The sequence below is a fragment of the Streptopelia decaocto genome (assembly GCF_964273445.1).
Source record: "Streptopelia decaocto genome assembly, chromosome: 6".
NCBI lineage: Eukaryota > Metazoa > Chordata > Aves > Columbiformes > Columbidae > Streptopelia > Streptopelia decaocto.
In genome coordinates, this window is record NC_138660.1 from 10,430,289 (window position 1) to 10,443,029 (window position 12,741).

The 12,741-nt window shown below is 41.6% G+C and overlaps 1 protein-coding gene across 5 annotated transcripts in view; it reads left to right on the top strand.

Annotated features, from left to right (window-relative positions):
• Positions 1-12,720, top strand: part of GNB4 (G protein subunit beta 4) — a 74,479-nt gene extending 61,759 nt beyond the window's left edge. For all 5 annotated transcript variants that reach the window (XM_082056038.1, XM_082056037.1, XM_082056039.1 and 2 more), the window contains 8 exons: positions 1,630-1,668; positions 2,395-2,501; positions 3,445-3,508; positions 4,321-4,483; positions 4,677-4,743; positions 4,902-5,103; positions 6,319-6,535; positions 7,769-12,720. In XM_082056038.1, coding sequence (XP_081912164.1) covers positions 1,630-1,668; positions 2,395-2,501; positions 3,445-3,508; positions 4,321-4,483; positions 4,677-4,743; positions 4,902-5,103; positions 6,319-6,535; positions 7,769-7,875 — 966 coding nt within the window. In that variant the 3' untranslated portion in view covers positions 7,876-12,720. The remainder of the gene's footprint in view (positions 1-1,629; positions 1,669-2,394; positions 2,502-3,444; positions 3,509-4,320; positions 4,484-4,676; positions 4,744-4,901; positions 5,104-6,318; positions 6,536-7,768) is intronic.
• The last annotated feature ends 21 nt before the right edge of the window (positions 12,721-12,741 follow it).

Sequence of the window (12,741 nt, forward strand, 5' to 3'; positions counted from 1 at the left end):
CATTCAGATCGCATTCAGAATTCATTTTATGTTGAACATCTTCAAGTGTTTCAGCTAAACTAAACAAAGTGGTTTACAATTCAGTGTGTTTCTGCCTGGGGATGAAATAAGTCCCGAGCGCTGGGGGATTTGCTGCTCTGGTATTTTAAACCCTTCTTGAATCCAGACGTCAACATTTTATAAATATTTCTACAGTTCAGACATTTTAAAAATAACTTGAGATGACTTAACCCACTCTCAGGCTTGCTTTCTGGGAGGAAAGCTATAAAGGGTGGTCAAAATAAACATGCACTAAAAAATCGTTGAAGTTGCAATGTCAAGTAACTCTCAAGCAAGAGCTGGAAGAATTTTAAGATCCTAGTCTGAATGTGATACGGTTCCAGAGCGTGTGAGTAAATGTTTCCTTTCCTCCTCTCCAAAAGGGCATTGCCATTAGTGTACAGATTAAACACTTTTGTGGGGCAGGGGGCACACAAATTAGTGGTGACGAACGGCATCCATCATTTGTGGGTTGCCTGCTTCCTTGGTTGCAGAAGTCAGAAGGTATTTGGCAAAATTGTGGGGAGTTAGAAATGGTCTTGTGGCTGATCCTTCCATGCTGCTGTTGATAGTTTTATCTCCAGCTTGTGCTGTAGGAGTTCCTGTCTAATTTTAAGCCAGTTGTTTTAAACCGTGCTTCTCAGAAGTGGTTGCTGGCTGCGTGCCTCGTTTTGTTTAGCGAAGGCAGCAGGCTGAGTTGCAGGAGTGCAGCGCAATTGTACCTGAAGCCGGGTTTTGCAGGATTGGAGTGTCGCGAACTAGGTTTAGTGGTGCTCACCTGTGTCAGGTGTCCAGTCTGCTACTCTGGTTATACAAGCAAAAGTAAAGTCTGTCTTCTAGGTGGGGTTGAATAGTACACAGAAAGTAAGTACTGTGCCCATGGAATCTGAAATAAAAAAAGACAAGAGCATCTGTATGAAGATGTGAGCACCATCCATTCAGTGAAATGCATGAGGGTGTTAGTAGAACATTTTTTTTTCTTCATTTTGTATGAAGTGCATCTGCAGCTTAAGCTTCAGGAAGCCTGCTGTCTGTCCTGCTCTCCAGATCCTGCCTGGTCATTTTCACCCTGCCTCTTGTAACTGCCGTCATCACACCTGTGATGGCAAGGAGAGCTAATGTAAGAGCCTCATCTGGCACAGAGCTTGCTGGTCACCTGCAATACATGGTTGCTTTTTCAGGTGATCAGTTCTTCCCCTTCTCTTGGGCTCAGCACACCCTGAGCAGGCACATCCACAGCAGGGCAGGAGTGCGGGGCAGAGGGTGGGCGCTGGGACCATAGGGTGGCTGCAAATGCCCTTGAATCGCATCTTCTGTAGAAAGGGAGACTCAACATTTGCTGGACATGGCCCTTCTTAAACCTCTTGTCCTCCACCACCACCCAGCTTGTGTGCCTGTGCTTCATGTTCCTTGGGCAATAAAACATATTAGGGTGACAGAAGGCACATTGGCATGTAAGGTGGTGTTGGCTTGTGGCTTTTTGAGTGTGGTGAAGTCCAGCTTAAAACTTATTTTTCCTTTAGATGCTTCCCCTCAGTTGACTCTCAGTGTTGCCTTTTAGATTGAAATTGTTCCATTCTTTTGTTTCAGGATGCAAGGAAAGCGTGTAGTGACACAACTCTTGCTCAGGTATGTTCTTGAGCCTGTGTATAGGCTGTTACTTGATATATAAAAAAAGTTAAAATCCCTACAATTTATGACTGTAACATGTTCCTGTTTAGTAGCTGGAAGAACAAAGTAGAACTGGCGTTTGGAAATGCACTGTGTTTATTTATACAGTTATTTAAAGCAAAACACCACCACTAAAACAAAGCAAATGAACAAAACCAAAAAAAAGGCAAAAAAAAACCCAACCAGTCAAAAAAAATGACCATCTTTTAGTGGGTCTTGGTTCCAGTTTACCTTCTAAATAGAGTGTGGTTTTGTGTTTAGTATTCTTAGAAAGACTTAAATAAATGTCTTCTAGCTGCATTTTAGAAAAGTATTTTGCATTTGAAGTTCTGCCATGCTTTTAAAAGTAACAGTGCATTAAGTATTGGGAGGATTTTCTTGCATTGATCTTAGGTAAAAACTCACAGATTTGATAATCTGAAGTAGCCTCAGTATTATATAGTATTATTTTTAAAAACTTTCTAAAGTTTCAGGTGTAGCCATAGTGAAGCATGTTCGCTTATCTTCTGTAAAAGTCTGTTTTCCCTGGTGCTGTGTGGACCTACCCCTGGCCTGTACGCTAGTATCCTTTTTTATGTTGCATGCCAAGATAGCTTATTTTCTATCAAAGTTCAAGTGTATTTAGTTATCTTGTATATTAAAAATAGTCCTCAGTATCTCAGGGGTGTTTTTATTTATTTTTAGATCACAACAAGCCTGGACTCGGTGGGTCGAATTCAAATGCGAACAAGGCGTACGCTTCGAGGTCACTTAGCCAAAATCTACGCTATGCACTGGGGATCTGACTCAAGGTTCGTACCAGGGAGCCTTAAACCTCCACCTTAAGGTTTAGAAATCTGGCTGTCGCTTGTCGAATTAGTACAAGGTTTTGGGAGCCGTACGGAGTGGTGTCAGTGCACTTGCAGGGGGATCACAGCCCAGGACTGTGGTGGCTTTTTGTCTTTAGTTACAGTTTGCCTTTTGAAAACCAGTGAGGGCTGCACAGCGGTAATAGAAGAGCCGTGAGAGGAACTTTGCTTGTTCTCACCACACACATTTTGCCTTTTCCTTCTTTTAATCAAGTTCTTTGAGTCTGTCTAAGCAAGAGGAGGGGATGTGGTGATGCGTATTTTTGGAGTGATGGATATTGTATTTTCCAAGGTGTTGAATAATTATGTAACTTCTGTAAGAACAGATATGATAACTTTAAGAACAAATTTGATTTCACTGTAAAAAAAGATCCTTTTGTACATAGGGGAAAAAGTTCCTTTGCTTCTAGGAGGGAGTTTTGTTACGCTGCCTCGAGAGCAACTGATGGTCAGATCTTAGTGGAGCCTTGCGGTCTGTTCTCCCTCATGTAGTCCAGAAAAAATCTAGAATCTGCTCTCAAAATAAGGTTTATTTTCCCCTGAATTTCTTTTTTATTTTTGTGTAGCTGTGTAGTTAAAATACTAGTATGCGAAAAATAAAAGCAGCTGTGGAGAGAGTTCATAAAATGTGTTTTCAGTAAGTCAGTGGTTCTGTCCATTGTTAATCATGAGTCCCTGTGGACACAGGGATTCTTTGGTCAGATAATATATAGGTCTTTGAGATTTTTGCCAACCAATGTTGTTGGTTGTCTGTCCCCTCCCCCCCACAAGTGTCAGTAATGAAATTATGAAATTTGTGAATCACTGAGTACTCATGCATGATGTATGTCTATTTTGAGATTATTTCTGTTTGTTTTATATTAACATATTTTGTGTTTATATTTAGGCTACTAGTCAGTGCTTCTCAAGATGGAAAATTAATTATTTGGGATAGTTATACAACAAATAAGGTAGAGTTATTTATAATTCATATCAACAATTCATGCATAATTTATGTGTTTGAGGGTGGTTATGTCAATTTTTACATGTTCGCAAGGCAAAACATGAAAAGCAGCAGTCTTTTTCTAAGTCAGACATCTCTTTTTAAAAATGAATCTTCTCTCATGACTAGCTGGTTACTGGAGATACGTTGCAGGTTGTGTCTCAGCAGCAGCAGTTCTAAGTAATATGTAATGTTTTTTCTGTAGTTTGCTAATGTAACCTGTAGCTGTTGCTCTCTGTCCATATGGTGTTGCTTTGAAACTAATTTGGCTGTAAATTGTAGAAATACACAAGCTCAGAATTCACAAGCACGCTTTGCTTTTGGGGACAGAGAAAGAAGGAGGGAAAAAAAACGGGGAAAGCTGTAAAATGAGCAAAGCTGAGGTGGAGTGTGGAGCGGGGATGAGCTGCTGTAAACTGGCCAGTCTCCGTGGGTACAACCATCCCCTTTGTATCATGTAGTTCGGAGAGGTAGAAGAACTGGACAAAGAAAGTGAAGTAGGATAAACAAGTTTAGTAAATGTTTAAGTTTAGAATAACTTTGCTATTAAGTAATGTACTGAAGTTCTGTAGACCCACCTCAGAGACTGCTGATCTTTTTCATTCTAATATGTATGTATAAATATGAGGCTGAGTTGTAATATGTTCTAAAATGAAAGTACGGAAATACAATACACAATCTACTTGGCGTGTTTAATCTGCTACAGTTAATTAATTATATGAATGACCTCAGTGAAAGCTGCCATGTGATGTGGCATTTACGAGTTGTGTCTTTCCGAAGATGCACGCCATTCCTTTGCGATCCTCCTGGGTGATGACTTGTGCCTATGCACCCTCCGGAAACTATGTTGCCTGTGGTGGATTGGACAACATCTGCTCCATATACAACCTGAAAACCAGAGAGGGCAACGTGAGAGTGAGCCGAGAGCTGCCAGGCCATACAGGTCAGCAAGGTTCTTGCTTCAGCTTCGGTGTTTTTATTGCACCAGATGAAACGATCTCACCTGGAGGTGTGTTGTGAACTGTGAAACAGTTCCATTGGTTTACAGACAAGTTGTGAGGGAATTTTGATCTTGGATATTAAACTTCAGCTATTACTCCTGAGTCTGAAACTAACGTAACTGTTTTGTTTTTTAGGATACTTGTCCTGTTGTCGCTTTCTAGATGACAACCAAATTGTCACTAGCTCAGGAGACACCACTTGGTGAGTTTTTTAACTCCTTTGGCCTTCTTCTCCCCCACTCTTTTTTTTTTTTTCTCTTTTCATTCGTTTGTTTTTCCTCCAATCCCTTAATTGGTGTTTGAAATTTAAATTACCAAATAACCACACGAGTTGTGTTCATGTTGTCACTTTATCTGCAGCGCTTTGTGGGACATTGAAACCGGGCAGCAGACCACCACATTCACTGGGCACACTGGCGACGTGATGAGTCTCTCTCTGAGTCCAGACATGAGGACTTTTGTTTCGGGTGCCTGTGATGCCTCCTCGAAGCTCTGGGATATCCGAGATGGAATGTGCCGGCAGTCGTTCACAGGGCACGTGTCAGATATCAATGCAGTTTGTGTAAGTGATCATTTGTATTTTCACATGGGAAGAAACAGGGGACGATAAAAGCTACAGCTGCCTGAATTCAGTTTAGTCTACTGGATTATCTCAATTTAAAATCCATTACTTTATGAGGGTAGAGGTTGTTAAATCGTGTGTAGCAAGGAAGGTTGTCTAATAACTTGCGATCTAGTTTATAATTATTATTACTGTTACCTATGATGCGTTCTTGGAATAGTTTCAGCTATGTTTTTGTTCAGTAACTGAGACCTTACTTTATTTTAGAAGCAAAGAATGAAGGGGGGGAACTTTTTGCAGTGTGACAATGTGTGAAAAACTGAAAGTTGTGGGTAAATGCAATATGCTGATGGGAGCAAAACAGCCAAGCATCCTCATCTTAAAAGCTTTTCGTTGAATGAAAATGTACTTGATCTTTTCTGTTGAAAAGAGCTCTCATTGAAATACTCTGGAAGGCAAAGTTAAAATCAGTACTTACGTTGAATATTCATCCCTGGAATCATTTTGTAATATTTATAAACTGGATTATATTTCCTCTCTGTCATAGTAACACTATGTTCTGATCTGCAAGATGCAAGCTCTGATAAAAAGGGAATGAAATCTAAATCTAAGCTGCATCTGTTTTTGATAAACATGACAAATTATTAAGGCTGAGAAAATACCAAAGGCATGACGAGTAGAAAAACGCAGTTCCTATACTTAGACCTGAATCCCGAGATGTGTCGAGATCTTTTCATTCCCATTTCAATCAATATGGCTGTTGCAAGAATGACTCTGATTTGGAGTGGATTTTTTTGGAAATCGAATTGCTTGCTTGCAATGGTGTGTCTCAGCTGAACCGCCCTGGCCGAGCAGCTCAGGCTGGAACGTTGTGTTTCTGCATCCCCGGCTCCTCGCGGCCCTCGGCCGGGACACACAACCCTGTGTGTTCGTTCTGTAGGAGGGAGCTGCCTCCGCTCTGACTCCTGTGACACCGAGTGCAGGAGCTGTCTGGGGACGTTCCAGTCAGTCAGGTGTTACTGGTACAAGTCAAGGAGTGTTCCGTCGCATAGCTGTGTATATCCAGTTTTTTAACAGGCAGGTTTTTTAAAACAATAAATGATTCTGCTTTTATCTGGTCATCCTGGTGAAAGAATCCTGTGATGTTCATGCATTATTTCGAAAACAATATATTCTTCTGGTGTCAAACTCCTGTCTCTTAATTAAAACTTTCAGTTTTTCCCTAATGGACATGCATTTGCCACTGGATCTGATGATGCCACTTGCCGACTCTTCGACCTGCGCGCAGACCAGGAATTAATGATGTATTCGCACGACAATATCATCTGCGGGATCACTTCTGTAGCCTTCTCCAAAAGCGGCCGCCTCTTGCTAGCAGGTTATGATGACTTCAACTGCAACGTGTGGGACACTCTGAAGGGGGAGAGAGCAGGTGAGTACATCGCTGCAAGGAGCTCAAGTTTTCCTTTTTCTTGGCAGAAGATGGATGTTCAAAATTAGGGCAAAATGCAGAGGCAGGTCATGGCCAGTGCTACTGCTGATGTTCTGGAACCTGCTTGCTTCATCTTAGCACTGTGTTCTTTTGGAATGGCATCCTTTTATTTTTTTTGCATTTGGTTATGTCTTCCAGTCGTTGCCCTGCAGCACAGTTTCATCTAGATGGTGTGTGGAGTAAGTGAAATACTCCTGGTTTTGGGTATTGACCATTATTTGTGTGCTGGAAGATGCCAGCTCGTGAGGCTGAGGAACAGCCTCCAAAGTTACATTACGTCTGCAGAAAATATATTTCACTGAAGTGTTTGAAATTAAGTAATACAAAATTATACATTTGCATTGACTTTTGCAGCCATCAGTGGAAGTAATTCAGAATACAGTAGTGGTTTTGCTTTGGGCGAGAGGGGAAGTGGACACTTTTAGTCCTTAAATTAGCTACTTCTCTCAGGATATACACAGTGTGTTTATAGCATAGCTACATCTGTCTCGCTTTGTACAGTAATTCACGTGATGGGGCCTGGTTCCGTTCTGAACCTTGACTCTGCTGTTCAGGCTGAAAATATCCCCTTCTCCTTATGGGACATGGACAGGCTGAGTTTGACCGACCTGGCTGCGGTACCTTGGGCGAGCAGGCGAGCGCAAGGAGGGCTGGGAGGAAAGCAAAAACAAAGCGGGAAGAGGCAGGGTACGGGGCCCCTGTCCTGGGACCCTGACACAACGTATGGCAAGTTTTTAATCCTCAGTGTTTGTAGAACATGAGAAACTCCAGGTAGTTCCTGTATCCAGGGCATTGTCAGAAGACATCACGTTTGATTTTGGAAGTACTTGATGGCTGAAATTGTGGACAGCATTGCCGAGAACAGGGACAAAACAGCAGAGAGCCCGAGTAGGGATGAGGAGGTTCTTGGGGCAGAAAGAAGGAAAAGTAGTAAGGGCAGAGAGAAAAATGGAAGATATTGTGTGCACATAATTTTTAAAAACCTCATTGTTGAGTTTCATTGGTTTGGCTGTTGTGATGTATATAGTTCTTCAGGGTAAAGACACAGAGGGTGACAAGATCTTGCATTACATCATTTTTAGCCATTTTGAAGACTTACCTGGGAGAGCAGAGTAACAGCTGAAGTCCTCGACCTCCTATAAATCCTGACTTTCATTGCTTCTTCTTTTCCAGGTGTCCTTGCTGGCCATGACAACCGTGTCAGCTGTCTAGGTGTCACTGATGACGGCATGGCTGTAGCTACAGGGTCTTGGGACAGTTTTCTCAGAATCTGGAATTAACTGGGAGCCAAACATGTACATTCTCCATTTGAGACCTGGAGAGATCAATGCTGCAGCCTATAGCTGTGAAATAACATTTCTACCTTGTATTTGCAGGTGAAGTTTTTCTATTCACTGATTATTACACAAAGAGGCTTTCTGTAAACTAGAAAAAAATCAAGTGAAGAAATAGGGGAGGGGGGAAGAAATCACTGACTTTTTAAAAGGGGCCAGCACACATAATCATGGTGACCGACAAACTAAGAGCCAGTCTTTTTGTTTTTGGTGGTTTGGTTAGATTGTCCTTGAAGGGTTTTTGCTTGTGCTCAGTCTGCTAATCCTGTACTTTTTTTTGTACATAACAGAATATACACATTATAGCAGCCAATCATGTAACATTTGTCTGTATGTAAAGAAATATGTTTGCATTTTTTAAGGAACTACATTTATAGCTTTGCTTTTAACCTGAGATGTCACTTCTGAGTTTTGTAGTGGACGAACTAGATTGCTGTTTTAAATGTTTTTGTGAATTTACTGTAGATAAAGTGAAGCCAATGGTATGTATGTGTTTTTATAATGGAAGGCATTTGAGATTTTTTTAAAGGCCCTGGAGACTCCCAGTTGATACCCACCGCCTTATTCACTCACTCCTTGACCCGCTTGCCTGTTTTTAATCGTGGGGGTTCTTCCTTTAAGCCAGTGGTTCCTGGTTCATCCATTGGCAATCACGGCCTCCAAACACCAAGGAGTTAATGCCAGGCAGATTTGCAACAACAGCAAAAATAATTTAAAAAAAGTAAAAAATAGGGTTTCAGAAGTATTAGCTTCCCTACTGCAGCTTCTCGCATCAGATATTCCACGCGGTCCCTGGGTGCGGAAGCCAAGTGACCCGCGTTGCTGTTGATAAGTGGCCGAGCGCTTTTCCTTTTGACAATTCAGCTCCAACCACACGAGGCAGTTCTGGCCCATCACAAACTCCGGCTGATTTGCAGTAGCAGGATGATCTGGCGCGATGCTCGGTGTGCGGAAAGCAGCGGATTTGCAAAGCTTGCTCAGTTACCACCATCAGCTGAGGCATTCGGGAGGACTTTGCTTAGATTCTTAAAGAAGATTTCAATGTGCAGTTAGTAACCTAGAACCCCTCTCCGAATGAGGGGGTTGCCAAAGCGTACCACAACCAAAAACGCTTCTTGTCAGTTCTGTGCAGTGTGAATTATAAAAAGGAATTGTGTAGCTTAAAACGAACCAAATAACCTTACTTTTACCTGTGGGACTCTTTAAAACTTTGGACTATAAACTTAGTGATTTGCCTGTTCTCCTGTGGTCACAGAGGACTGGACCATGGTGGCTTATTAGATGCTAATTGTTCTGCAGCTCTGCTGCTGTAAATAAGCCATTTCCTCTCCTGGTCGTGATTTTATTCTGAATTTTGATGTCAGTTGCTTATAAAATGTGGGTTTTGATTAAGTACATTTGAGTGTAGATAAAGGACAACCAAGTGACTGATGCCCATTCGAAACTACCCAGGAAGGGGGCTGAACTTTTTGGTGCCTGGCAGCGCTTGCAATGGATGTTCTCTTGGGAATCTAAACGTCTGTGGCGGTTTTGGAAAGGGAAATTAAGTCTATTGGCTTCTCTTAAGTGACTTATTTTAAAGATCTGTGAATTCTAAATCATCAGGTTGGAAGATAATGTTAGTCTGCCTTCATCTGAAGTTATGGGGAGTCTGGGTATCTCGGGGTCAGGTAGTAAATGTAAGTGCCCGGTATCGTGTCATGTATCAAACCAGATTGGTGGCTGAGATGACTATTCATCAAATTTCTGACATTTGTAATCCTAAATTTCAGTACTTCCAGACTGTGCCTGTAAACTTGCCATGTCTATAATGGTGAAGGTGCCAATAAATGTACCAGTCAATCACAGTAAATTCACTTTTTAGAAAAGACAAAGGCGCATCTTGTGCTGGAGAGGTGCACGTGTACTGACAGTGGCCTGTGGTGCGGGACCAAAATCCCACTGCGTTGTGTGGCACAGGAATTCCTCAGCGTTCTGCGCTGGGATCTGTCTGCGCTGACAGAGCTATGACGGAATTCTTGTTACTCTCTGGAGTGAGCAGCTCTTTGGGATCTTGCAGACCTGGTTTATTTTTCAGTGGTACACTTGATTAAGTTTTTTAACTCACAGCTGCCTTGAGTGAATCATTCTGGAAATTTGTTACTATGGAATTTTAAGAAAATATTCTTTTTCTAAAAATCTTTTTTCCATAGAAGTGTGTTTTGAACCAATTTCCTGGTCACCACCGTTGCAAGGACGGGTGCCATTTTTACATTCTGGTATTAAAACTAGTTTCTACTTGCAAAACTCCAAAAAACAATTTTACAAATGTATATAAATAACTTTTCTTAAAAGTTCAGGTAGATGATGGTAAACGTGGTAATGGCGCTCATACAGGTATCACTGCACATAATTTCACTATTATTGCTTGATGGGCAATTGTCTGTTGGATTCAGCTGCTTTTAAAAGAAATAATAAGGAATGTGAACTACTTGCTGATGAGGTTTCCAAAAGCATCGTACAGATATGTGCCGGGTTTTGCTGGGGGTAACCGGTGTCTGTAGCTGCAGGTCCTGAGGCGGCTCCTCGGGTGTCGGTGCACAAGGGAACCTGAACAACCCCGAGCGCCACCGGGAAAACGGGACCTGACGCTTCTTGGGAACTTAGAGCCAGCCTGTGGTGGATCCTGTCAAGGTGACGTTTGCTGGCTTAATTGCTGTCCTGGATGTAGTTCAGAGTTGTTTTGTTTTGTTTTTTAGAGCCTACAGATGTTATGTAACACATTGTTATTATATGAGGCCAAATAATGAACTCGCACAGGCTGCGGCATTTCCTTTTTTAAACGGCTATAAGTGACCTTTCACTATTGATGCCCTTACTAAAATGGTTGCGATTTTCATGGTAAAACCTCAAACTCCTAATATGAGGAAGGTAATAAAAGGACCCCTCACAGGTTTTACTTAAAAGGTTTTATGCCCAGAAAACAGTATGTGCCTGTAGTTCAGTGTAGGCCCCGGTGGGCAGCTGGGCTGATTTCTGACTGTGCCATGACAGCACCTGCGCTTACACAGCAGCTTCTGCAGCACTCGTGGGTGCAGCTTCACCTGTCTTGAGAAGTTTCTTGCCAAACTGCATCAGTATGTGAATGTCAAATAACTTGTGTAATTACAGCAAAAGGGTAACTAAGAACATCGTGCCAAAACGGTGCCAAGGTAACTCTTTCCCAGCCTCTCTTCCAAAAACCTAATGGGTTATGGCTTGGGAAGTGGAACTATGTGCTGTAACAAGATTTATTTTATTCAGGTGCAGTTTTGTCAGCATTTTCTAATGTTGATCTAACTTAGCGGTAGAGAATACTGACCAGGCAAGTGCCCAGCTTGGAACAATCCTGTGTACACCCGGACATCCATTTATTGGTAGAGATATTGGTTGAGATTCTGGAAGCCGCAGAAAGATTTTCTGTGGCATCTCACTGATGTGTACTCGTTACCTCCAGTCACGTGGGCCTGTTCCCATCTGTCTCCAGACCTTTTTTCTTCCGCACATCGCTGCCCTCTGCCTTGCTAAACTGCAGATACATCGTGGTATCTGGCAGACCTGACCATTCAAGGTATTGATAACAATACATACAATTGGAAGTGGAACATGGATTAAATAGGCTTTTCCCCGCCTAAGGAGAGGGCCTGACCTTGACTTGGCAAAGCTGAATTGATGTAAGAGCTGGTCCTAGTGTGCTTACTGTAATGCATGGGTTGGAAATAGTTTAATTCAGTTAGTGTAACCGCTTGTCCCACAATGAAGTTCACATTACTTTAAGGTGGAATGAAAACATTGTGCAAACATTCCAAGAGTGCTTAGTTGTTCCTCCTCGAGGACACTGTCACCTCCACTAGGTTTAGTGCTGTGCTTTGAGATGTTGGTGAGAGTATTGGCTAATTCAACTAGTTGGTATAAATGGTTGTGTAGCAGAATGACTGATTTTTGAGATAGCATTTCCTGTACAAGTAATTAAGCATGGGTTGATGGTGCACTTTGTATAATCTGGCGTGCATGCTGGGAAACGACTTCCTACACTTCAGAGGCACCACAAGCCTTTTTATCCAATTGCTGGTTATGTAAAATACATGCAGAATGTTAATGCAGTGTTGTTATGGTAAATGTGTGAACAGTGTTACTAATTGATATAACTGATAACAGATTACATGTGCCTGACATTCTTATACCACACAGTATGTTTAGGTTTTAACTAATATGGACTTCGGTGGAATAGTCTTAGATATTTCAAGCCTTTGTTTTACTTACACAATGGTGCTCTATTTGTGTTTTTCTCCTTTTTTTTAAAAAATGAAAGCATCTGAACACTTGTAGTACATATGACATCCAAAGGAGTCCAAAACAAAATGCTTCTAAACATGCTTGATGTTAATTTGCCTTCAGTTTCCAGCATTTCTCATCAGCTAGGTTTGTTTTTTGGGTTTTTTTTACTTGTTGCTGACTACTTTGGAAAACTTCGGTAATGTTACCAATTATGAAGTGATTCTGCACTGCCTTTGGATTGTGTATGTATTCAGAAACAGTCTTAAAGCTTTTATTTAAGCTATTAAAAAAACCAGGGACTCATGCCATTTGTTCTTTAACAGTGCTGTTGTAAAAAGACTTCCCTGTGAAAAAAAAAGTATCACTTGCTATGAACTCTGTTTATAGCTTTTTTTTTCCACGATGGATCTTTTCCTTTGTATTTGTACAGTGGCTCAGTGAAAGATGTTGCCATGAGTTGATATTGTAACCAATAAACAAGTGCTTTTAACCAGACTCTGTCACTTGGAGGGTTTT